The sequence below is a fragment of the Embiotoca jacksoni genome, unplaced genomic scaffold, assembly GCF_022577435.1.
Source record: "Embiotoca jacksoni isolate LCO1_2020_lvr unplaced genomic scaffold, fEmbJac1.0.p SCAF_20, whole genome shotgun sequence".
Taxonomy (NCBI): domain Eukaryota; kingdom Metazoa; phylum Chordata; class Actinopteri; family Embiotocidae; genus Embiotoca; species Embiotoca jacksoni.
The window spans coordinates 2,706,930-2,734,617 of NW_027185341.1; the positions used below are offsets into that span (position 1 = coordinate 2,706,930).

Sequence of the window (27,688 nt, forward strand, 5' to 3'; positions counted from 1 at the left end):
CTGAAATGTCATATCAAGCATTTTTTTTTTTTGCTTTTAATCCATTAAAGAAAGTGAAATAATGAATCCAGTTCTCTGCATTTAAAAACCTTCTTAATATTTCAATTACACCTACTGTCATTATTGTTATTATTATTTGGAAGGACCAAGTGGGAACCTTCCAAAATTTCAGATGCTTTTTTCAGTCAAGTGTGTAAAATTGAGAAGAATGCCTCTTGCTCTCCATTGAATTGGCACTCTTGCAAAAAATGCCTACATTTAAGCAGCTTCAATACAATCACTGTGTATGATAGTGTACATATAGTGTAATTCATGTGTGTGTGTGTGTGTGTGTGTGTGTGTGTGTGTGTGTGTGTGTGTGTGTGTGTGTGTACCTGTATTCTTCCTGAGTGAACACAGGAATAACAGAAGGTTGAAGCACTGTGATCTCGACTAGAGTTGTATTCTCCTTTGCAGGCTCTCCGTGATCATAGGCCACCACCACCAGCTGTCAAACACACACACGGGTAAAGACAGAACATCGCATATCATAGCTATCCACATGCTTCCTTATAATATGGCTTTGTACTGCTGCCACTTCTCTCCTTCACACCCTCTAACAATGCAAATGTATCAGTTTATACCATTTTACAGTCTGCAGTTTTACAGTGGGAGCAGCTAAATAAATTTGTGCCGCTAATGCATGACAGGCCTATAATAAACCAAAATAAATGTCTACATATTTTTTGCCTGCACTCTAAAAGCAGCATATTATATGCTTGGGAATTAGAGAACAGGATGAGTGTGTATCCCACTGGAGTGCTTCATTTTTTCTGCTTAGTCTTTCTTCTTTACTTTTAATTGGAGGGGTAACCACTGTTAACCAGACCCAAAGGAATGCTAATGAGGACCAACCTTGAAAATCAAGACGCTGGTTTGTCCCACTTATTTAATCAAGAAATTATTCAAGATAGAGCATTGCCCTTCAATACATTCATAAAGTAACTCACACTTTAATGAGGAAACTACTGAATGCAGAAATAACCCTTTACCAGCAGGGTACTTATGAACTTGGAACATGTGGCAGTAAACTGCCTCATTCAATCTCATCAGAATGTTTTTTCAGCTGACTGAAGATTTGATTTGGTCGCTTTGCCCAAATGCTGATGCATGCTGAACTGACCCATTTTTTTTTTGACAACACCTAAAAAGCTGATGGTGCATTTAGGCAATAAAGTTAGTCATTTGCTAAATATCAGTGAAATTGTCGAACTGTATATACGTCCTTGTAAAATCAATACCTCAGATAGTGTCTCGAGTGTTGGACCAGTTCGTTTTTACTGAATTATTTGGAGCAAACCAGGTAGAATCATTCCCCTGAGTGACATCTTCAGAGGACGCTGAATCGTTGTTGTGTTAATTAAAGCCCAATGAAAAGATGAAATTAGCATGGCTCAAAGCCCCACTGAGGGATTCAGCTGGGAAAAGACAGATTTTAAAGTAATAAACGACTGCCGTATGCTTTGTATAGTGTATAGGGATTCATAAGAGTGCTCTGTACAGACGCCTTAAAAAAAAGTAAATACTACATGTAAGCAAGTAAAGTGTGAAAGTAATGAACAAATTAATTTCCCCAAACCTGTACCCACTAAATACCAGAATCCAAAAAGTATAGCAAAAGAGAGGCCAATCAGATAAGTCTTCTGCAGTAATGATGTCTCTATTAAACTACAGCCTCAGTGCCAGATTTTATACTTTGAAGAGATCAATGTGATTAATTGGGAATTACTGATGCTGCATAGTGTATTTACAAGACTCAATGCCACGAAGTTATATTTAAAATCCCTCTACTGACATTAATTAAACTGCTAAAAACTCATTTCAATTCATCAAAATTACACATTTAGAAGTTTTTTTCCAAGAAAATAAAATCTCCTAATGCCTTAAAGGGGCTTAGATGTAACTTTACACTTCTGCCTTCATTTAGTACGCGCAGATTTATCGAAATGCAATTACGCCGAGTCTCTATCTCCATCTACCCCCTCCACCACTTGCCTGCAATCTCCAGCTGGCCGCTCAATGATATGCAAAGCCCCACCCCAAGTTGATAGGATTGGTTCCTTAGTTATGTGACATATGAAACCACGCTGTTTGAATTTGTTTTTCAGATTATCAAACCATTATTGCAGTTCCAAAACAGAAACACTCAGCCATGGTTTTGACTGCTCATTTAGATCATGATATGTCTTTTACTACATATAAAAACACCCCACGGACATGCTAACAAAGTTAAAAACTTGACTTTCACTCGATGGGTTATTTAATCTATTGGATGCATTTTAGTCAATAAATAAATGTCTGTAGAGAATTTCTTGGAAATCAAATAGGAGTGTTATGTAGACCCTGCCATCCCTCGAACGATGCTGCTTGCAGAGTTACAAGAGTCAGAAGAACAAAGATAATTGCATGTAGCAGCATTATTTCTTTTCTTTTCTACTCTCACAAATATTTAGATTCATCATGTGAACCAGCAATGAGTCTCAGCCACAGACTGTATAAAGCAAGGTCCCCACCCAAAGCATACAATGTATTGCACTTTGTGGATAATGGGTAACTTGGAAGTTAAACTCTCTGTGCATACTTACACTGAACTTTAGGTTAGGCTCCTCATTAAGGTTCACTCTGGTAACCACATGTCCCGTCTTTTCTTCTACATCAAATATACTGGCAGAGTATGGATATGCGTCCTGGTCCACCTTATAGCGCACTAGACCTGCAGGGGTACCCTATTGGAGAGAACAAAATAGTACCTGCGTTTAAATTAAGGTCGAGCAGTTTAGATGGATGTTGCATGATAGGACGAAGTGTCTCTCAGATTGTTTCTGGAAAACTGCCACTCTAATGGATGTTCTGCCCAGCAGCCTGAAATTAAAGCATAAGTGTAGTAATGACTGTGTAATGACTTTTACAGTATTTAACACCGAAAGCAATTAATTTGGACCCAAATGTCAAATGGTGTTTCTATATCCAAGTACTTACTTAGGAGTTACAACACACAAATCTTTACTTTGGATAAATGAGGTCCAAGATGTAATGGTTGTAAATTATCAGTGCTGCTGATAATAAGGAGCCATCAGTTGCCATGACTAAAGAAAAACATAAAATTGCATGATTTTATACAATATCTGGTATGAGAAAAGATTTAAAGAGTGGGAAAAACATTTATGTAGTTCTGTGCAGGGGAGTTTCATGAGCAGATGTTTCAAGAAATTAGATCTCTTAATTTAAACCTTACTCCGAGGAGTAGTTTGGAGGCTTACACTAAGTGTGTGTGGTAAAATGTTGGGAAGCCTAGTGTCTCTGCAATATTATTGTGCAGAAATTGTAAATATGTGGATGACAAACAATTCATTTGTCTCTCTTTTTTGAATAAAGAGTTGGGATTGGCAAGATACACCCATGTCAACATCTGCAGAATGACTTTATGTCACTTCATTAGAATTAAAGAATGGATTAAGCAATTTTCCACATAATACAAGAAAAATAAAAGGGGGGTTATTATTGTCCTGATATATTGTTTCTGTGAGTAATTCCTATCTGCATTTATGATTGGATGGTCTATCTGAAAGAACAAGCCAATGTGAGTTAAAGGATATTTGTATCTTAGCAGTGGACATTCCTCCAAAAGTGTCTATCATCTAAAGGTTTGTATCTGACTGTTTGTGTGACAGATTGAATTTCCATTACAATTGTTCTCTTATGTGAAAATGACATCTCTCTCTCTTGGTTCTTCTTTTTTCACAGGAGCCGAGATGATCTTGCTAGATTTATTGCATTATTTTGATTACAAAACTGCAACAACAATAACAAGGTACTCCAGGTATTATTGAATAATAGTGTCATGTTAAAGTAGAAAGTTGCAACAAAGCCACATTGCCAGTAATTATAAAGAGATTCAAGTGAAATAAAAGGCAGTTAAGCTCATATTTCCATTCAATTTTACCACTCAAAAAGTCAAGGTTGCAATGTCAGCATGAAATGAAAAGCAAAAAAACCAAAACCTTATCCCTTCAGCAAAGACTTAGTGAAGGACAATATAGACATCTTATTATGTATAAGGTAGATGGTCATTTTTCAAGGTAACTGTCATTTCTTCTGAAATGAGTCAGCTTTTGTAGAAGCACGGCAGTTGTGAACTTTATTTCACAGCTGCTTGTTCCAATGTAGTATTTCATTACATAACAGCTCACAGTGAGTCAGCAAAACTTTACTGAGAAATTATTGATACGATTTGTGCTTTAGGAGTAAATTTTGCAACTGGAGGGTATAAATGACATTTATACCCAAAGATATATATATATATATATATATCCGGGGCTGTTAAGATGCTATTTAGCTACTTGTTTGGGCACTGGGACTACCTTTACAGCATATCCTGGATAGTAATGTTGCATTTGACCTAAGAGAATCTACTTTGATGATTAAACCTGAAGTCTGAATCAATGCAGCTGATGTACAAAGACAAAAAGCACATTATTCAAAGGAGGATGAGCCTTTTAAATAGGCTTATGGCGCAACATTGCCAGTGTATAAGTTCATGCCTGGAGATAGGGAGAGTGGAAAATAAGCTCTTGAAGCTTCTTGAGCAGTGACGCAAACTAAAGACACTTTAGTGTTTCTCACTTTTATCATGAATATTTACTTAGTGGGTAAAATTGCAAATTTACCAGTTGGTTGTTTTCTGCTTCCATTGAAAAATTAGAGCTATTTTTCACAGTGCATTTTAGCTCTCCATCTGAACTAAAAGCTGTGTGACTCAGCAAATCCTCAGGAGGTAGCCTCACACACTGCACTTAAACCCATACATGAGCATTTTACCACCTTTTAAACCTGGGTTTAACAGCACCAGACTACGTAATGGCTCACAATGGGACACTCTAAAGTGAGCTAACCTTCATTTTACAACAGAATAAACCAGCCTATATTACCAAGATGTTTAGCATTAAAAGCCCAGTTGAAATGTCACTAAGTGCAGCGCTGGGGTAAGAGAAACAGCTCCACTGGAGAAAGAAGTGCAAACACATTCAAGAGACACACACACACTGAGTGGAGACAAGCATCATTACGTTGAATCACTCCAACACAGTTTGAGGAACAGGCTGTGAAAAACAGTTTGATTGAATAGCAGCAGCTAGAAATGCTCACCGCGGGGTCAGAGTCATTGGCCATCACTGTGGTTACGATGGTTCCCTTGACAGCATTAGGGGCAACCATTCCTCGGTACACTGACTGTCTGAATACCGGAGAAAAGTCATTCATGTCCTGGAGAGATTTAACACACGCACAGTATGAGATTGGCATTGTAAACATACAGTGCACCAAGCTGTTGTTTTCTTTGTTTAAGTGCCTGAAACTTTAGACATTTTTAATAATAGTAATACAAAAATTATGCAGACTGACTTTGTGACTGACTCATGATGCTTTTTGCAGTTATGCTGATTCCTAAGTTTCTCTTTGTGGTCCTTAAATTACACACTGTAGTGGATTCCTCATAGGTTTGGAAACATCTGGACTCCACAATGGAGAACATTACAGAACAAAGTAACAGTAACACAATCTCAGTTAAAAAAAAAAAACTACAGTCCGTAACCCGAGTTCTTATACTGACTTATATGTTCTGCTAGAGTTTTGTTTTACTTTGGTCTGGATTTAGAATTTTTTTTTTTTTTTTCTCTCAGCACAATAAATGTAGTGCTGAGTTTTAATGACAGCAGGCGTCAGCAGAACTAGAAAACGAGTCCGTGGCGAGTTTGAAAGTGCGGGAAACAGAACAACAGTGGTTTTAATTTTCCTATTCACTGACTAAATGATGGATTTTAAAACTTGTTTCACAGTTGTCAGACAGAGACAAAGAAAAATAAGCAAACAAAAATGCTGTGAAAAGGACAGCATATTTCTCCATAACTTTAAAGTTTCAGATGTCAGAACTTCCCAATGTGGAATCAGCGTGGCAGAGTACATTTAGTAAATGTTCTAATGGATGCGAAAGCACCGGTATGGACCCTAAATGTCAGTGTACCAGATACAACAGGATCAGAAACAGTAAACAACAATAAAATATAATGAATACATGTTGAAATGATCAAATAACATCAATATCACCAAAAATCAAAACTTAAGAGGAAAAAGTCTAAGAACTGAAAATGGATTTGTCAATCAAAGCTTCGTTTTTTTTTTCTTCTTTTCTCTCCCAGTAATCATCCCTCAGATATATCTGTTGTCGCTGAATATAACATTTTATATAAAGTAGTTCAAACTAGCTCCACCTGCAGCAGCTACAACAGTAACATGCTGCTTACACTGATGCTTAATCTGCTGCAATCAGTGCATCCAAACTAGTAAAAGGCTAGCTTGTTTAGCAAACATGACTTTCTCCAAAACATTTTTGACAGCAACACTGTCTCTATCTTGGAGGCAAACTTTAACTTAGAAGACACTTAACTTAAAGAGTGACTCACTGATCTCACTTATCTATCTGTCCTTATGCTGAGAGTCAGAGACCATTTCATAGACACACACTCACCATTATTCTGACAGTTACAGAGGCTAGTCCAGGAGGCATGGTTCCCTGTCTGTCCAAGGCCTCCACAGTAAACGTGTATGTGGCTCCTGAGTCAGTCAGAGCCTCATAGTCCACAGCCTTGAGAACTGACAGCTCCCCCGTCATGGGGTTGATGTAGAATAGCCGAGTGATCTCCTGGTCTAAGCCTTCAGTTCTGATTTTATATGAGAGGTTGGAGTTGAGGTCAGCGTCTATTGCCTACAGGAGAAAAATAGAGGAGAGAGTGAGAAAGTGGGAAGGAAAGTAATATCATTAATAAATTTTTTTATATTTGCCAGGAGGACAAGAATCTACATGTGCTGAAGGTAGAACCAGAAAGTAGGTCTATGTTGAACTGGAATGACAAAAACACCTGTGGTAGTAACCTTAAAAGTCCAGCTGGAGGTCCATATCTTATTTTTTTTTCCTAATGTAACTGTTTGGCTTTGAGGAGCAGATTCATTTTTTTCAATTTTACATTGTTCTATAACTCACAGGGTGCTTGCAAATGTTGTCAAATTATAATTTTTTTTAATATTCAATTTTTATATTTGACTTTCTTAGACGGCTGTGGTGCTGACTGGAATGTAAAATTAAGCCAATTTGGTCATTCAAAAGAAGTAGAAAAGCAACTAAGTAAAATTATTATTAGTCTCAGACTGGCCTCAGCAATCAAAATTAGACTTGGAGCACTTTTATTAACTTAGAACATTCATCTTAGGTCGACTTGTTTTGTATATCAAGTACAACCCTGTTTCCAAAAAAAGTTGGGATGCTGTGTAAAATGTAAATAAAAACAGAATGTGAATTTGCAAATCATGTAAACCCATATTTAACGGAATATAGACAGCATCAAAGACAGCATATCAAATTTTGAAACTGGGAAATTTGATTGTATTTTGGAAAATATATGCTTTGGTTGCAAAAGGGGCTGATTTAGACACGGGAACTTCCTAGTTCATAAGATTTATAAGATGTATCAGGCATTTTTCAAGACACTTTATAAAATATACTACTTTGCAATGAGCAACTGAAATTATCATAAAAAGCACAACATCAGCTGTGAATTGACCTATCCATCTATCCATACACTCACCTTTAATTGTAATATGACAGTATCTTTTGGGCTGTTCTCTGGTACATTGACATTGTAAGTCTGTTGGGTGAATTTCGGGCTATTGTCATCGACATCCAGAACGGTGATAGAGAGTGTTAATCTGGATCTCCGTGGGTCCACCGCACCATCCCAGGCTTCAACGATTAAAAAGTAATGACCTTTCACCTTAAGAAAAACAGAGATTTATGATCAAACATCACCACTGCACCTGCAAAGAATATTAATGCTGTCATAATTGCCTCTGTTTTGCTTGTTTACTCATGACTGTTCTGCAATGAAAGCAACAAACTCGGACATTCATGTAGAGCAAATCTATGACGTCCTCTGACCTCTCTGTCCAATGGCACTGCAGTTCGAATAGCTCCGGTGGCATTAATGGAAAACAGCTTCTGGTGGTTGACGAGTCGATAATGGACCTGACCACTCGCCCCCAGATCGGGGTCTGTAGCCTAAAATAAAATCGGAAAAAAAACAACAACATACAAGTAAACATGTGATCAGAAATAGGAATGAAAAGGTTTTAATCAGCCATTTTGAAACACATTTCAAGACTACTTTTGAGGGAAATCATTGTTTTAATTAAAAGTGAACATCCTTTTCAGTCAAGCTAAATGTGTGAATCAAGCATCTATATGCCTACGAATATATGCAAGCCATGAAACTCTAAATCTCTCTCAATCTTGTTGATATTTAAGACGCTTCACTTCTAGAATAAAGAAAGATATTTGAAATTGTTTGAGTGGCTGTACTCAATTTGAGTATCTTTCTTTATTCTGGAAGTGAAGCGTCTTAAATATCAACAAGATTGAGAGAGATTTGGAGTGTGTGTATGTGAGAGGCAGACATGCTAGAGAATGACTCGCAAAAGAATTATCAATGGCATGACTGCCTTACAGTATCACTTAGGGAACTTTTGTCAGGTTGGTACACATCCACAATGCATTTGTATTAGCTCAGTGTTTTTGACCTTGTGCTGTTACCACAAAATCATTTGATCCATTTTCTACTTAATTAAACCTGCATTGCAGAACTGTTGTTTACTCCTTCTGCCAGTGAGAGTAATTCCAAAAACGCCACTGACACGCGTTTACATCATTGTCTCTACCGTAGCGCCTATAAAACTTTGGATAAATAAAATTTAAAAAAATCCCCCAAAAGGACTTGTTTCAATATCAGAATTTGATCTATTTGGTCCCATAACATTTGCAAAATCTAGAAGAACCGCATGATTGAATTATTTCATCCCTATTCAAATTAGCATGGGGCTAAGCCAGAAGTTTGCCAGTTTGCTCTGTCCACAAAGCAAGCCCAGTTTGCATATCCGGCCAATGATGGAATGTCTCATCAGATATCAAATTTGAAGACTCTGTTCTGTGAAATACAGAGAGATTCAGCTGCTGTTAGTTTAATGAGCATTGTGTGAATTAGTTTAGCAAGGGATAGAATTGTAACTAACATTTATTGAGATATAAAAGTCCCACAGAAAAGCTTTAAAAAGTTTGAAAAGTTGGTCTTGCTCTCTTCCTTCCTCCCCTGCTTCTATTCTTCATTACTTCTTTCTTCATGTTATTGCTCCTGTCTGTTGGTTTCACACAAAAATTCTAACTTTTTAGGTATTGATTTGACATGGTGATAAAAACAGACCTGAGGGATATGCTCTCTCTCTGTACCTCTTTGTCTCACATTTCCCTTGCTGTCGGCTCTCTTTCTCCCTTTATTGCAACTTGTCCACCGGAATAAAAGTTACTTTCCACCAGTTGTTCAACTTTTCCAGAGTTAATGAGACATTGGTTTCAATTTTTACTTGGAAAAAAGTAGCACAGCGTCCTTTTTTCCTTTGTTGCACTTCTTTCATCTGACTAGCCTCCTGTATCTGTTCTCCTGTCAAACCCTGACTCCTTTTCCACATCATCTCTTTCAACTAATAAAACAAGGTAGTGAGAAGGTGACAAATTGCTAGCCGGTGTTCCTTTCACCCCATGTGAGTGTTCATCTTGTCCAATCAGCATTCTGACGACATTAAAATAGATGAGATGAGAGCAGACGAGAGCAGAGGAGAGCAGAACAGAGGAAACATTAACATGGTGTGTGTGTGTGTGTGTGTGTGTGTGTGTGTGTGTGTGTGTGTGTGTGTTTGTGTGTACGGGGTAAAGATTTGCTGACGTTGCTTTTTGACTATACGCAAGTCCCCGAAAGAAAAATGTAATTTGAAAGTTTGAGGTAAATGTTAAAAAGAATTGCTCCATATCTGTTGTTAACAGTAAGAAAACTGTGAACCTTTATGTCTGTCTTTGTGAGGACCAATTTGAGTTTTAGACCTTGGGACATTGTGAGAACATTTCAACCAGACCTCACTTTCTGACACAACTTCAAAGGGCTGTTTAAGGTTAAGACTTGGTTTTAGGGTTCAGCATTAACTTTGTCAGCAAAAATCATGGCATTAACAAGGATATATTGCGCACTAAAGTTAAAAATGATGACAAAATCTATTGATATCTACAGTCATGCTAGCGGCTCTGTCTGACTGCACTTTTTAACACAGCAGTGCTGTGATCAAAATGCTAACATGAGTGTTAACATCCTCACAAATGTCTATGTATGTGGTTTTATGGGTAATTGATCCTTAACCAAAGTACAATCAATCTGCAATTTGGATTTGAGGAAATGGTGTGAGGAATTTCTTATTGAAGAATTTGGAAGCTGTTTTTTTCTGCTGACAATTTAGCCAAAGCAGTGGGACGCAGAGAATAAATCTAGTGCACTTCTTCTGGCTTGCTGTTACCACACCTAAATTCACTGTGTGAATTTATTGGTCCGACCACATTCCACAGAAACTCATTTTCAGTCGTTGCACCCTACTGGGCGTCGACTTCTGTTTAATTTTGAAACTATTGGAGTAGCCTTTAACCAATCAGCATTGACCACAATATGCGTCAAAACTCTACTGTTGCTGCAATCACTTTTACAAAAAAAAAAAAAAACGATTGACTTCAACGACATGGCACTTAGCCACAGACATTAGTCGCTGATTAGTCCGCCCTTCAGAGAGGCTGAGAAAATGTTAGTGCAAACGGTTTCTAGACTACAATCACAGCAAAGAAAACTGAAGATGTGAGCAAAAGCCTAGGATATTTCCCTGAAACCTACTTGAACAGAACACTCAGTATAAGGTGTATATAGGGGGAGCTTGCCAATTCAACACAGAAGGGAAGACGTCATCAGCTGAAAATGCTGACATCAGCTGAATTTCAAATGTGATGTGAATATATACAAATGCAGAGGGAAAACAATTAAGGCTGGATCACTGAATTAATGTCAAAACAAAAAGGCATGTAATGGAAACATTATTTTAAGATGCAAGTTTAAAAGTTTGAAAACTCATTAAAAAGTATGTAAATAGACCTTAAAGATGCGTTTTTAACACCAAAATAATGCATTGTGATTTTCTTTGTGTCTATATATCATAATTTAACGGCTTCTAACTATTTTTGTGAAATAATCAACATTGTCGACTGAAATGTTGATCCAACCCCCATTACTGAAATCATATTTACACTCCTCTTTAATCACTGGACTGCTGTCACTACCTGCTGTTGCAGTGACTTATTTTTGCCTGTTTCTCCAATTTTGGATCATTAAAGTTTCAATGTATCTCACACAGTACTATTAGAATTAGTGGAAATTAGACCCAGACTTGCCAGTGTAAGAGAGAGAAATGAAGTCCTCTTGATGTGATTTGTATTCAGTGATTCATCACTACCTGAGGGTAAAACTGTGTTATAAATTTAATGGAGCGTCCAGCTTTCGGGTGATTATCTTGATTTGTTTCCAGAAGGGAGAGAACAAATGAAACATACGAGAGAGAGAAAGTAAGAAAGGAGAGAAGCGAGAGAGAGAAAAAAAAAAATTGAAGTAAAGAAAACAATGCAAGTTTTGTGGAAATTAAAACAGAGAAAGTTGACGTGAAGTGTTTGTGCATTCAGTAGGTTTATATTTAAATCCATGTGGTGTTATAAATGAATTAATTAAATCATTACTTTTTCAAATTCAGTGTTTTATTTCGCACTTTTTTTTAGCTGGGAGTTGGTGAAACCACCCTAATGTCAGTTTTAGCCCATTTGTTCCACCCACAAAAATTCCCCAGAACCAATAATGACTTTTTATTCTGACGTGTATCCCAAGTCAGAAACCTATAACTACAATAACTCCAATATGACATGAACATGACCTAAAACTCCGTAATTAACACATAATGAGGCATTTTGGGTGGTTTACAGGACTATTTCTCAGCTCGACTAGTTTAGAGACATCAACCGAACACTCATGTCCAGTAGTATCCATGGCATGTACACTGCTTTTTGCCAACAATCCCACAATGCAATGTGATACATTTTACAGATGGCAAAATGCCTCAACAGCTGAAGGTGATGATACAAAATGATGATAATTAGTAATCGTCCAAAACCTCCATTTGGAGCCCGACAAAGTGACCAAAGAAGTGATTTCAGACACAGGTATAGTCATTTTTTTCCCCAAGATGTAACAGTGAGCTTTGAAGGTGTTGGTAGGTGAAGTATTCCACCTTTCAACAGAGCAAAGCTTGCCGTTTCTCTGCGTTTCCATTCTTTATGCGAACCTAACCTAAATCTGTCTGCAGCCTTATATATATTAGACAAATAACTGGTATCAATCTTTTCTTCCATCTCCTGACAAGAAGGCAAACAACTGTATTTCGCCAGAAATGTAAAACCTTTTCTTTGAGGCACATTTTCATGCTGCCAGCAGCAGTGAATGTACATTCAAAGTATTCAGAGCCCTTGACTGTCTTCACATATTCTTTCACATAAATTTCAAATTGCAGAAATTGCTGAACATCACAGTCCAATGTGCTGTAATTTTATCAGTTTAATCTTGACATGAAAAATGTACCTCTGTGACGTCAGCCAAGTGAACTGAAAAAAACTGGAAAAAAGATAAATGGGGATACATTTTCTCCTGCTGACATATAAGATGAAAAAAATATAAAAAGTGCAAATATTTAATATATGACAGGGAAATATTACTTTCCATAAAACCCTCCTTCAAGCTGCCTATAGTAAAGTTGTCATAGCACTGAATTGGAGACTGGATTAAATCCTTAAAAAAAAGAAGAAGAAGCAGGTTGGATTAATCGCTTGATGTCAAACGTATTGATGACTGCAGTTCCTGGAGTTAGGTACTGTAGAGGGTGTGTGTACATGTGTGTGTGTGTGTGTGTGTGTGTGTGTGTGTGTGTGTGTGTGTGTGTGTGTGTGTGACTTTCTCTGCCTTTATCCCTTCGCCTTTATTCTCTGTGCTCGTGTCTTATCCCTCCCTCACTGTCTTTCTCACAGTTCTCGGCATAATTACATTGTCAGACTGTTAAAAGCCAGGAACACAATACAATTAATGTCTCAGCTGCCTTACATCTGTGGCTTTCAACACACACAGACTCAAAAAAAAGCCCATAGAAACCTGAAATATGCACTCGATCTCTACAATCACTCGCTCTGCCTTTTTCTGTGCAGGTGCTCATGTCTCCTTTCTTACAGCTTTCCTCTTTTTTGAAGTACCTGCAACTGAAACAGAATTACTGAAAGTATTTTTAAAATCTGTGCCTGAGTTTCTGGTTCTTTCATTGCACTAATAAAACATATAGACAGGTATTGAAACAGTGTGGGGATCTTTACTAAGTGGGTTACACATACAGACAAGCCACTGCTACTACTCTAATCCCTACATGGTCTGGTAGTGAGTTTGTGATTGCTTCTCAATCTGTTAGTTCTTCCTTTCAGCTCTATTTTTCATCAGGCAACATGCTGCACCTGAAATGAACTTCATAGTTTGTTGTAGAGTCACTCAGTAAACTGTAATTTACTGCAGGGGAAACACACGCACATCCAAATTAATTTACAAATAAAATGTATTTGCACATGTTTTACTACTTTGTTACATTCTGTGTACATGGTTTAGAGAAGTGGCTCTCCATCCTGAGGGACGGGAACCCCACAAAAGGTCACCAGATAAATTATGGTTGCAACATGATAAATTGGATGGTAATGTTAATGAAGAGCTAATATATTTATGGTGATACACATACGTTTTCCACTCATCATAATTGGCTTTATTTTCTATATTGAAACACTACATAAAATAATGGATTCACCATAGTTCTCGTATGAAGAGAGTAAAAACAGTGAAGAGGGATCGATGTGCGCTACTTTTCTAAAAGTTTTTCCTTTAAAGGTGTTTTTTTTTTTTAATGATTCACTTTAAACCGATTTACAAAGAAAAGTCAAGCTAGTTTTGTGCAGCACATTTCAATGAACAACAGAAAGTTTTCCACCATGCTGCAGGGACAGGCAATCATGTCCACGAACAGCCAACAGACTGCTTTTTTTTCCAGTTAACAACTGCAGCAAGTGATTTCACTGATTCATTCCCCAGTTTGAGGTTTACAGTGTAGTGTAAAAAAAAAAATCTGGAAAAAAAAATCATCTGGTGTTTTGTTGTAAGACAAGAAAAGCCTCCAAGTCCTCCATGGTATAGGCCCGCCAAACTCCACAGCTGAGGGAAAAAAACAAACTGTAAACCTATCAAGAGGTTCGCTGATGTGTGGCTAGCTTGATATAAAACTTTATTTGATTTTCAAGTTATGTATAATGTTATGCCATGCTGATTGGGCAGGAATTTCAAAAGATAAACATAAAGGGCAAGTGGTACTATTGCAGCCTCTATATGATGGAGTGGCATCCTAAGATTCGTTAACCTGAAAACTACTTTCAAATTACTCTAAAATATTCCGAAATTCAGAGGAACTTGATTCCATCTTCCACTATATAATAGAAATGACAAATTTATCTTTTTGAAATCTTAAAGTAGACTTAAATACTGCAGATATAATCATGAATGACAACTGGACTCAAAGATGGCGGCCTCTAAGTTAAATGAAAATTGATTGCCTCGTTCGTGAGCCAAAAAATATTTGTCAGCTTTACTTCCATGTCCCCTCCATCACCCTCAAACCCACACATCCAAGATGTCCCGTTTCATCCATAGACTTTAAATTCTGATGCTCTCATGGAAATAAAACTCTGTCAAAGTTTAACAAATATAAAACCTCTGTGTATATAAAAAAATCATAATAGAAAGAGTTTTCCTTGCTGGGGAACATCTAGTTGAACACAAAGGGATAGAGGGCTCAGCCCAGAGCTTTATAATCCTTACAACTTTTGAAATGTAAAGGGGAACTTTTCATTGATTTCTGTCCATCTCAAGAACAGAGAGAACAGTGCATTCTATACTGTATTATTTTCAAACTGTCTGTCCAGCGGAGATAAGCTCTCTTCCTCCTGCCTCTCTCACTACTACCTGTGACTTCCTCACATTTCTTTATTTTCTGTGCGGCTTTGGTCGTATTTCCTGTCGGGTGTTCTCTCTTCTCTTCTCCCTGCAGCTGTCCTGCATGTAGTGAGGCTACTGGTTGTTTCTATTTAGATACTATATCTAAGTCCTCTTTAACAGCTCTAATCTCTTTGGCTGAGGTTCAACTGTTGCTCTTTTTAACTAGTTTAATTCATTTATAACAACAAACAAACACTTCCGTGATAGAAGTCAGTTAAACTGCCGGGTTACTAAAAGGTATTCAACACCGTCCAACCATTCCAAATCCAGAAGTCATAGCAATAATTTACTAATTTATGATGTACTCTTTCTTTTTTTCTTTTTTTTTAAATTTATTTAACAATACAAATATTGTATTTACCTCCTACAATTTTATCTTTGATGGTCAGATGACACTCTGTGAATTAACTCAGTCTTCGTTTTTCTACTGCTTTTTTTTCTCTTTAAAATAGAAACCATATCTTAGACTCATGAAAGTTATATCGAGAATGCAGCCGTACTCCTATCGCTCTGTCATCACCCCTCTTTCTCTCCATCTCTCTTACCTCTTCCTCCACTCATTTCTCTCTGTCACCCAAGCATCCCCCCAACCCTCAGCCCCCCATCTCTCTCTACCTTACTAGCATCAGCAAACCAAGGTCAGGTCTATTCATTCTTCCAGAAATCTGTTTAATACCTACAGGTACGGACCCTGGTTTGGAATGAGGCCCAAAGTCGTGCCTTGTTTAGCCCGCTGAGGGATCACACCGTCTGTTCTGGTTTGGAATAATTCCAAAGGTCCTTGAAAGGGAGGAAGTTCAGGATTGGAATACACCAAAGTGCCCTCTCTACAGATTAGGATGGGGTTTTGGATGTTGAATTTGGACCGTGCCCAAAGGTCTGAGTGAGAGTTAAAATTTGGAATGCTTGGGATAAAATGTCCTCTTTATGGATAAGGGTGGATTTACAAGTTTGGAATTGTGCCCAATGGACAAAATGAAAAAAGATATTGAACTTTTCAGTTTGGAAGCTGTTAAAATTATGACTTTTTCAAAATCCTGGACACGGGTGTACAAGGGCCATATATTTATCTCAGGAGAAGTTCTAGTGTTGAACCAAAGAAGCATGATTAACATTTAGAACCTGGCAAAGCGTCAGACTGATCAAAGACCCCCTGACACTGGTGTATAAAGGCTATGAATTAAGCTTGGAGTAGATCCAAGCAAGCATGCATCCAAGGGAGCATATTTAAAGATCAGAGCATATCAAAGTGTCAGATTTATCCATGCCCCCATCTGGGAGATACATAAGTCAGTTAATAGGTCTGGAACAAGTCTGGGACTCTTTGTGGTAAGTGGAAGAGAGGGTGCTGATGCAGGTAAACCACATCCCACAATTTTTTTTAATGTTTTGCATTTTTTTCCTTTAAATTAAATTAATTTCAGATTTGAATTTATTAACTTTTTTTTGGCTTTGACAGTTTGATCCATTTTTGGCCTCTGATATTTAACATTTTTCCAGCACAGACTGGACTGAATACAGGGGATATAACCAATATTTTTTGTGAAAATCAACTCTCTTCTGGGGAATAAAATGAAAAAATTATCCAAACATCAAAAAATCCTGCCAACCACTGTAATGCAAAGTCTAACTTTAGAATTTGTTCAGTATAGTATGTTTTAAATTTTCAGCTGCTATTGTTTGGTCCAATTAGTATGCTTATGAAAATAATAGTTTATGGTTCTGTAAATTGAAAAAAAAACAAAAACTGTGGATCAAACAATCACATAATGAGTTTTCTCAAAAATACTGTCCTTTTCAAATAAGTCATTGCTTTACCAAAAGTTGCAATATGCACTCAAAGTCCTCTAAGCATAATAACGGAGTGTAAAGTGTTATTTACAAAGTTACAACGGTTCACAGAGTTATGTTAGTGATCTTTGGTCTCCATTGGAAAAGATTAGAAGAACTGAATTTAATTAGAGCCTCTGTGAATCTTTGTGCGTGAATGCGTGTGTGTGTGTGTGTGTGTGTGTGTGTGTACTGCATTACTGATGTTGCACAGACATTAATCTGTTTATAAAGTCACATTGTGGGGACCTGCCTCCCTTTACAAGTGATTGCATTTTAAAGGTGATGATAAGGTTTGGGTTAGACAAGAAGTAGTCATGGTTAGATTGAGCCTCCAGTAAATTAATGTGTATGTGTGTGTGTGTGTGTGTGTGCAAAGAAAAGTACACAAAAATGTAATTAGCATACAAACACATAAACATGCTGGTATCATACCTGGTCACGCAAACATGAATTACAGTGAGGACATTAAGATGTATCTAAAACCATGTAGGGAGAAGTGAGATGATGGAGTGGGAGAGAGGAGATTGCGCATTTTGGCTGCGTCTCAACATGATTTAGAGTGTGTATGTGTGTGTGCATCCTCCTACCTTGACCTGTCCAACGTAGGCGTGATCCTGCTCCTCGGTGACGGTGAGGTTCACTGGCAGTGAAGAATTGAACAGCGGGTCATTGTCATTAACATCTGTCACCACAATGTTCACCGTCGCAGTGGAGGTCTACACACACACACACACACACACACACACACACACACACACACACACACACAAAAGTTTGTGTTATTATTCTAGCCAGTTCAAAAACATCTGACTGATGTCAGAACATTTAGTCCTTTCTGGGAGTAATTATCAAAGTACACAGGAGGAATCTATTTTCACATTTCACAGAGGTTTTATTTCAACATCTCAGTCCATTTGTCCCTCTTGCTAACCCCGCTATTTTATATAACAAACTAAAGAGACCTTTTTTTTCTTGCTAATTAGCTGCACTCTGGCTGCCCATCTCTTTGTGCTTGTAACAACTACTCACTCTAAAAATAGATTAAAAAAAAAAAAAAAAAAAAAAAAACCCAAAAAAAACTGTTCACTGTTGGTCCACTTTATGCCTTCTCTTGCCATGTTAAAAGGTATATTTGTGTTAACATAGTTCGTCTTTACTAAGACTAAAAGCTCGGAAGCAATCAGTTTGATGGACTCTTACGATGAAAACAGTGTGCAGCATATAATGATTTAACAAGTATTTGCCCTCACAACAGAAAATGTGAGAAACTACCATTTTACTGTGTACACCGGATGGGTCATGGTCTTTGAATTAATTTATAGTCATTAAATAATTTATAGTTCATCCTTTTTAAATAGTTTATGTGACTTTCACCTTGTCTTTAAGAAATACCATTCTCTGCTTTTAGTGGCAGCTAGTAGTAATGCATTTGTAAAGCCAAAAGGTGGCAGAAATGTACCTAAAAGCTTTTTGCCAACTGCTATTAAGCAACAAAAGGAGGAGAAGGAAAAGATGTTGCTACCAAGCTACTGTAACTTTGTTAGGTAAAAATAGTTTCCAGTGAATATCAAAAAGTATTTTTGCTTAAAATGTCCATTCCCATGTGCATACAATCGTATTACAAAGTAAGGAATTTTTGCTGCTGCTGTTACTATTGTCGTTCTGGTATTACAATTTTAAAATGGTTTCCAATTAGAATTGTGAGGATTTGTGCTTTCAAACAATAATCCCACATGAGCCGATGGCAATCAAAAAAACGGCCTTGTGAAGGAACTTGGCCCGTATTTGGCCTGGTCAGTGTTAAGGGTTCATAAGATATGAATAATGAAGAAAATTATAAAATGTACTTTCGACGAGTAGCCGAGGGTCAAAAAGACAATGTCAAGACTGAGTTAATCAGCCTTTAACCATGTGTGAAAGAGATGCAGCTAACTCCTTGGAATTGTTGGCCTCGGGGGGTTTACTCAAACCACCCAAAAAATGATGTGCTTTTTGTAAAAAAAACAAAAAAAAAAACAACAATAAACAAAAATGAATTTGATGCATTTTTGCTGAAGGATTGGAAATGAGTGCTTATTCTGAGGAGAATGTCTCAGAAAAACATGAGTTCTCAGATGTGAGCAATTATTGGTGAATGGATGTAAAAGTCGGATTTGATACTTGTTGGGAATGTAAACCGTAAATTCTTCAATTTGTCAACAAAAATGGGAAATGAATGTAACTGAAGCATTTGTAAGAGATGAATTAAAAGTACATTTTTAAAGAAAATGTCACTAATTTGTTTGACAGTAAACGCCACCAAATAAGGAAGTAAGGGCAGAAGAGAGACAGAGAGAGAGGTTGCTAGGAGGTCACAAATTCCTTAATTTGACTATCATTGAGTGGAAGAGAGAATCATCCAAGATTTGACTTTTAAAGAAGCGAATTGAGAGGATGAGGAGAATGAGGGCGAGCTAACCGATTTACAACAGCGGGATGAAAAAAGCCACGAGTGTGGGTGTGAGCGGGGGAGAGTGACAATCAGAGCGGTGACAATAGGCTATTGAGGTTGGCAGAGCACATGGTGATGCAAGTAATTTGAGATTAAGAGTTCACAGTTGACAAAACAGTTTATCTGAATGCCAATATACGCCTGCAAAGTAGAAGGAGCTCTGATATGAGGAAAAGGCAGGCTGTGAGCAACACTGGCAAACACACAAACAGACAGACACAAAAGAAAGCGATAGTCAGCTCAGTTTGGCACTGGGGTCCCTAAGCACATCAATTTTCAATAGTTGCACACCTCAGAGTTTATTATCTCACCAATATTGTGCCCACCTGCCAAACCTTAACAACCCCTGGAGACGGCATATTCCTAAAGGGTTCAGCTGTATCATTTTTGGAGGTGCAACGATATGCAATGTCATGGCTCATATGTGATAACACTAATCTTATGAATTGAAGAATGTGTTTGGAGAAAAACATAGGTATTTTTTTAGACTAAACAGTTTACATTGATGAAACTACAGCATTTGTGACCTGTTTTTATAAAAGTTATCTCTTTTGTGGGAATGAATGGGCATGGAGCTGACTGTCACACAGATGTTGGAAAGCATTGTGACAGGAATGTACACATTTTGGTCTTTTCATGTTATTTACTTACAACATATGTTTTTTTTTTAATCCCTGCCTTGTTGTTTAACCCACTAAGTAAAGCCATTTTCACATGCGTAAAGTATCAGCTCTAATGCACACAATATTTGATGGTGAAAGCTGCTTCTTTAACTGAATAGTGAGCATCTGATGACAGCACACTGTCCTGCACCAAATTTTCAACTGTAACCTACAATGTACAGTGTCCTTACAGTGGAGCTGCTTTACTGAACCAACTTGTAGGGTCCTCAATCTGTGGCACGATGATGGATTCACTGGCCAAATAGCCAATTAGGCACTTTGTAGTCTGACACTCTCACAACAGGACATTTAATAATATAGGACACAAACGGCTGTGTGTGTGTGTGTGTGTGTGTGTGTGTGTGTGTGTGTGTGTGTGTGTGTGTGTGTGTGCGTGCGTACGTGCGTCTGTGTGTGCGTGCGTCTGTGTGTGTGCGTGTGTGTGTGTGCATATGAAGACAACCCAAGGCCTTTTGGGTGATGCTGATTAATGGGCCTGGATAAGGCAACTATACTCCAATCTTCTCTTTTCCTTTTTCTATTTCTTTCTTTCCTTGTCTCTCCTTCTGTCTCTCTGCAGCTGAAACCATTCCTCTTGTATATCCTCTCTCTCTCTCACTCTCTCTCTCTCTCTCTTCACAACGCTCCACTCTTTTTTTTCCTCTCGTTCAAAATATAATGAAGTGTCAAGCAGAAAAATGTCCAAAATACTTTTAGCCATTTTCTGACTTCGGAACCCTTAGGACACAAAGAGAATACACTAATTGTCAAGATCCCAGAGAGTAATTGACTAAGTATATGGCTGAACAAGTGTGAGTGTGTAGTTATCAAGACTTGTGTATGAACACACAGAGCAGTTGTAAAGGTAATAACAGCCCCTTGAACACCTCTCACATCTCTCTCCCTTCCTCCTTCTCTCTAACGTCCTCCCACTTGCTGCTTCCCTTCATAATGTGTGTGATGCTGTGTGTGAGAGAAGGTCACAGTATTATAATCAGCATTTTCTCTCCTCAGAGGGATCGTAAACTTTATCTTTTGTTTTAATTGACATGTGGTAGTAGAAGGAGGAATGTTTTAATTCTAGACTAATGAATTGATGGATGAAGAGGAGAAACAAGAACGGGAAACTGATGAAAGCTAAAGGAACAGAGAAGAAGGTAGGAGGGAAGAGCAGGGGGACTCCATCCAATGTCCTCATTTGACTTTCATGGGAAAGAAAATGGGAGATTTTTAAAAGAAGGGAAGAAGAGAAGAACACAGAGAGACATGGAGAAAGTGACTCTGGTGACCTGTGATTAATTGAAAAAGTGAGCAAAGGCACACACTTCTTTAACCTGGAAAAACAGCTCGTGTAGCTGAGTAAAAACATCCAAAGAAGATATTTTTGCCACTTTGTAGATTTAAGCATTAATTCAGGTTTTTAAACTCAGAGCTGGTTGGTGGAGTAAAAAGCCTGCCATCATGGAGTGACGTGGGAAATGCGATAGTATTTACCTGGTTTGAAAGGGACAGAAAATTACTTTCTTAAACTTTTGTGCTCCATAGTCCCCAACTGTGTTTTAGCAGGACTATACTATAGATTACAAAAAGTTCAGTTTCCTCACCCCAACAACAAAACATCATGCTAATTAATTCCCTTTGGAGGGTGTTACTGAAGAGCTTCTTTAAGTGTGTGAGGTGTGGGGCTGAACAGATGTAGGGGTAGGTAGGTATATACTTTATTAATCCCCGAGGGGAATTTTTTTTTTTTTTTTTTTTTTGTATTCATTCTAGATAAAAGAACTGGGATTACAATTACTTTGAGAAAATTGTGATCTAATAAAGATAGAAGCTGGTCTTATCAGTGGCCAATTAAAAAAGTCAGTGGACCACTATTGAGTCCTACTTGGTCTAGCTTAAACTTAATCTATTCATATTTGCTGTTTATGTATTTATCTGCTTGTCATTATTGTTACTAAATGACAAGTATTTACAAAAAATATCCCTCTTTTCATGAAACACCACAGCTGTTGTTTGTGTCTTTTCCCTGTGAAGGATTCAGAATCCTTTCTGGCAGCCATTCTGTTTAATTCCACTGGGGATCTGAAACAACTCAAGTAAGGACAACCAGTTAATATGTGTGGTGCAGCTGAGTTTCTTACTCCATCGGGGTGTCTGTCTGAGGCTGTGACCACCAGGGTATAAAAATCCTGAGACTCCCTGTCCAGAGGCTTGTCCAGGAACAAAAACCCTGAACTGGAGAAAGAGAAAACACAGAGTTCTGGTTAACCCTCTCGACATAAGTTTAAAAAAAGATCAGAACAGGAAACTATAAGACAGAATACAATAAGAAATATAATAATAAAAAAAATAAAAAAAACAGGACTGGACTAAACCTGGAAGAACAGAATACCAAAGTATACTACAGTAAACTTTGGTTTTTATACCCCAAAAAACTGATGTCATGAAAAGTTTTGGTCCATAAGTTGTTGACCGCCAACCGTGTTAATCACTCCTACGCTGATACTTACAGCTATTTGTCAGTAGTTTCAACACGTAGACTACTGACAGGGGGATAAATTGGAAACTGGAGACGACTTTTCAGACAGTTGCACGGCATAAAAGCCTTAACACCCAGAAGAGTATTTTTATTGTGATTATGGGTACTTTGCTAATGCAGATGGCACCTCATGCCCATCACTTCACCCACAATGACATTAAAGAGTGCCCTCTTGGGTGCTGTTGGTATAATGGCTTAGACAGAGATGCACTATTAAACACCCTATTCTTAGACAACAGTCTTTTCAGAGAATTGAAAGTTTATAAATGTTTTAAAACTGCAGCATGAGCATCTCTCAGTTTTAATACTGATTAATTTCTTATCAAATACAAACTACATTATACTTCACTGGCCAATAGCAAAACATCAATATATGGATTTACTGGTAAATAATGTAACCCTTATGTAATCACGAATGATGCCAAACAGTAAGAAATCCAAAAGACAAGAAACTAGATTCTTTAATTTTCTTTCACAGCATGTGAATATTTAACGTAATGCATGAACTCACGACTGACTTACTCCATGAATGCAATTCAATAAAAAATGTCCAAACTGAAGCAAAGAGAAATGTAGAATTTAAGAGCAAATGATTATAGCATATGTAAAAATGTACTCTATAACATCAGATCCAGTACATCCTGTCTGGAACCTCAGACCAATCAAGGGAAAAATCTTTGACGTTGGCACTGATTGACTTTTTGTTTTCATTATTTTATTTTCCAGTGAAAATTTACATAATGATGGAAGTGTTTTCAATTTGATCTACTTTCACAAATTAAAAACTATCTAAAATGCACATTTTCGCCAGATAGTGTGTTGGGATGTGTGTGCAGATGCACAAGAAACTGTGTGTGGGCAGATGTTAAGTGGCCCACCAAGAGAAAGATGTGAAGCTGTTTTAAACTAACTAAAAGACAGATCATGTATATTCATGGGTAATTAAAAAAAAGTGTGCAAATACACATCTACACGTGCACAGGCATGAACATATACACACACAGTCTTATGTTCATATTTGTGCCACAAATTTTGACGGTTTTTCCCTCACATGCTGACTGCTTTGAAAAAAAAAAAAAAAAACATCTGCTACGATGTGTGGAGGGCCCACAGTAAATCCCATTGTTCAGGGTGAAGCCAAGATCAATTATTTAAAAAAAACAACCTCATTGCTTGCATTGCATCCTAATGCTGGCCCTTTCATTTCTGTATTTACGTACTCCCAAATATTTGGCCATGAGTGTTTGTTACATCAATGCCAACCACCTTGCCAAATAAAAGATTAAAAAAATACCAGATCTGCTCTAGATTAACTAAGACAAATTCTGCACAAAACCCATGAAAAAAACCCTGTTCCAGTATAAGCTGCATGGCATACTGCACTTGTGCAGTGGGAAAGAAAAAAAAAAAAAACTTGGCTGGTCCTCACAGTACCATAAAGGAGAAAACACTGCTGAGGCACTGAAATATTTTGGCATGTGTTGGAGGATTTCAAGATGTCCAACACAATAGACCAAATATTCCTAGAAAGCCAGTGAAAGCTCTTCAGTTAATTTGAATCTGTTATGGATTTCTGTGCAACGGGCTTCTTTTCTTAGTCTTTTTATTTTGTGCTTTTAATTCCTCATTTGTCTGTCACTCTTATTCATTGTTTCCTTCCCAGCTCTCTCCGTCTAACATTTTGTTTCTCAACTTTTACTCTATCCCTAACATGCTTTCTTATCTCCTTTTCCAACCCTTTGCTCTCATTCTATCCTTTTTGCCCCCACCCTAATAATTCTGCCTCTCCTCCTGCAGTCTGTCACTACACTTTCTTTTGTTTCTTTCTCTTCTCCTCCACCTAGAAATGTAAATAGGATCTCACCACAGCATCAAAAATAAATTTTTAATGAGCAATAAATGAATAAATACAACAAAACCCCTCAGAGTCTTTATGTATGAGTGTGTGAGAATGTGTGCACATGGGAGAGAGTATGGGTGTGTTTAGGGGAAGCCCTCACAGAGTTGAGGCCCTGATATAATTTCAACTGCTTTCCATCACAATTACACACACACACAAACTATATCTACATATTTCTAGGAACTAGGATCAGAAAGCAAAAATACAGTTCTCAAAAAAGTAAGAAAAAGCTGACATTTTTGAAAATATCAACTTCAACAAGCGCCACACATTCAATCCAAAACAAGAACCGTGCGCACGCTTACTTCTGCTGTAGTGCAAAATGTCCATTGGCGTCTCCGCTGTGGATTTTGTAGGTTATGGGGTCCTGCTCCCGATCCACTGCCTTAACAGTAAAAAGAGAGGCAACCATATACTCTTATTGTCCATTAGAAAATTCTCCTCTGCAGATATGTTGTATACAGGCGGTGATTCATAGTTACTTATACCCCAAGAAGTACTTCTGTAGTTGCGAGAGAGTATTTATATACAGACATAAAGTATATGAACTGATTGAGTCAGCTGTTACCCCTGTTCACCAATTAAGGAAAATTTAAACATTTAGCTAAAACACAAACCAAAAAACTCCAACTAGTTAGCGATAAATAATGGTTGAAATCATTATACGTTTGTAAACGGCTTTCAAATAATTGATAAGCAAATAAATAATCTGTCAAAAATGTAACGTACAAATGGTTGCAATAGCAAAAAGTGATGAAAAAAATGTAGCTAAGTGTTATGGACAAGCATTTAGAACATCCACTTTCTACTATCCTGACAGTGAAAAATGTAACTGTACAAATTATTGTGGCAATATATGATTTTATAAAATTTAGTTTATACATTTCAAACCTAATGGGTTGCTTATGTAGTGTCAGCTACCTGAGTTTATCTTTAAGGGGCGGTAGATGTAACAGCTGATGAAAAGGGTTGATAACCACTGGTATATAACGTGTGTGCGTGTGTGTGTGTGTGTGTGAGACAGAGAGAGCCTGATTGAACCTGCAGATTAAGCAGCGTAGCTCCAGTTCTCATAGCCTCACTGATCTCCAGGTTGTATTGTTGCTGGGGGAAACGAGGAGGGCTCTGGTTGTTTGGGGGCAAAACTTCAATATAGACCGTAGTAATGGATGACCTACAGAGAGGGAGACAAGGTGAAAAGACAAAAGAGAATGGGATAAGGCAACCAGGACAGACAGGGATAGTACAAGAACAGAGAGAAAACGCCTTTAACAGAGAAGTAGATAAATGAGGAATAGCAGCAGAGGAACATGAGGGAGAGATGAGAGGAGAAGGGGAGGAAGAGAAGAGCTGCGGGGAAGCACAATGGGGTAGTGAGGGGAAGAAGACGTTTTAGGGAGGGTGAGTGGCCCAGTATTTAAGCTAAGAGTGGCTGGCCAGTGTTTGTGTCTTTGTACTTCATGTTGTGTTTAACTAATCAATAAGTGCATAAAGTCAACAACAGTGTGAGTGACAAAGAGACCAGATAGTGCTTTGCTGCTGGGCTTTAACAAAAGTCTCTTCGCAGAGCTTAAATCTCTATTGTGTATTCCAACAAGCATTTGCTGCTGTTTCAATCATTCATTCATGTAGAGCGTAGTGATGTTTTACCAGGAGAAATAATTTATTTCTCTTTTCATTCATTTTAATAAAAACATGTCTACACAGAATGACACTGTCTTGTTATGGCAGTAATATATCACCCTTTACCATTCCCTTTATTATGCAGTATTATGAACCTTGTGCAGTGTAGCATAATAGACTTTCAGAATCTGAATTCATACTGAATCTTTAGCCCTGCCCTAAAACACCTGCAATTTTAATATAATGTTAAAATGTATCTTGTTAAGGGTTTTGTACATGTAAAGAGCTGCATTTAGGAATGAATGGAATGATATATACAGTATATAACATGGTTGAGTAAAACTGTGGAAACTTCAATATTTCAAGTAGGAATTACATAAATATGGGTTTTTATAGAAGTAGACAAAATATGTTAAAGATTAGGTAACAGAAAAAAGAGAATTACATGAGAAAATGCTTTTATAGTTGTATTTGATAGTAGATTGTTTCATTTTGTGAAATTAAGTCTTAATTATACAGTTTTACCTCCCTTCTGATAAACAGCTTTGGCTGTTTAATAAGCTGTATTCACACGTTTTTAATCAACCTAACACTTGTTCCAAAACAGCATGTCACTGTAAAAACCTATTAATGTAAGAGTCGTTTATTTCCTGTACTCTAAATAGCTTGTGTCCCAGTTTGTTTTCCTGAAAAGATTTAATTACCTATGTTTAAAGACCAATTCACCGACCCCAGCTACACAAATTATATGTTCGATAAGTTAAGGTCCTGAATGCACCCTTCCAAATTAACAACATGCAAGAGAGCGAGAAGTAGAGGTGCAACGTTAAGTCAGCTGTTTAATGGACAGAAAATTAATTGGCAACTTATTTTGCTTATTAATTAATTGATCCCTTGAAGTAATTTTTTAATGAATTTTTTTTTTTTTAAATGTTATAATTCCCACTTTTTAAATGTGGAAATGTTTGGCCTCCTTTATAATTATAAATTAATTCTTTTGGTTGTGGACTGTTGGTTGGACAAAAGAATACACTTGCGGCTTCATCTCGGGCTGTGGGAAATACTGATTGAAATTTTTTCACCTGACATATTGCGTTCACAAGAATGGAATTGGCAGATAGGACGGGACGGGAAGTCACAGTGATCTTGACCTTTGACCTGTGATCAACAAAATCCATGCAGTTCATCCATGAGGCGAAGTGAACATTTGTACCAAATTTGAAGGCCCATCAAAGCGTTCCCAAGAGATCGCATACACAAAAAGGGTAAAAACACGAGGTCATGGTGACCCTGACCTTTGACTTCTAACCCCCAAAATCTAATCAGTTCATCCTTGGTATCAAGTCAATCTTTTTGCCAAGTTTGAAGAAATCCCCTCCAGATGTTCTTGATATATAGCAAGAACAAGATGGACGTATGTACGCCCATACAGGTGAACAACTTGAAAACATAATGCCTCCAGCTCTGGCTGTTTCACTGGCGCAGTGGCACCACTAATTTATAAAGTATAGTGTAAAGCTT

At 37.5% G+C, this 27,688-nt stretch overlaps 1 protein-coding gene across 1 annotated transcript in view; it reads right to left on the minus strand.

Annotated features, from left to right (window-relative positions):
• LOC138201961 (protocadherin-15-like) overlaps window positions 1–27,688 on the minus strand; it is a 169,400-nt gene that overhangs the window by 61,342 nt on the left and 80,370 nt on the right. The window contains exons 17-26 of the mRNA XM_069155579.1: window positions 25,586–25,718; window positions 24,850–24,929; window positions 22,247–22,340; window positions 17,540–17,668; window positions 8,027–8,146; window positions 7,677–7,862; window positions 6,563–6,799; window positions 5,185–5,301; window positions 2,625–2,765; window positions 375–487 (exon numbers count right to left, since the gene is read on the minus strand). Coding sequence (XP_069011680.1) covers window positions 375–487; window positions 2,625–2,765; window positions 5,185–5,301; window positions 6,563–6,799; window positions 7,677–7,862; window positions 8,027–8,146; window positions 17,540–17,668; window positions 22,247–22,340; window positions 24,850–24,929; window positions 25,586–25,718 — 1,350 coding nt within the window. The remainder of the gene's footprint in view (window positions 1–374; window positions 488–2,624; window positions 2,766–5,184; window positions 5,302–6,562; window positions 6,800–7,676; window positions 7,863–8,026; window positions 8,147–17,539; window positions 17,669–22,246; window positions 22,341–24,849; window positions 24,930–25,585; window positions 25,719–27,688) is intronic.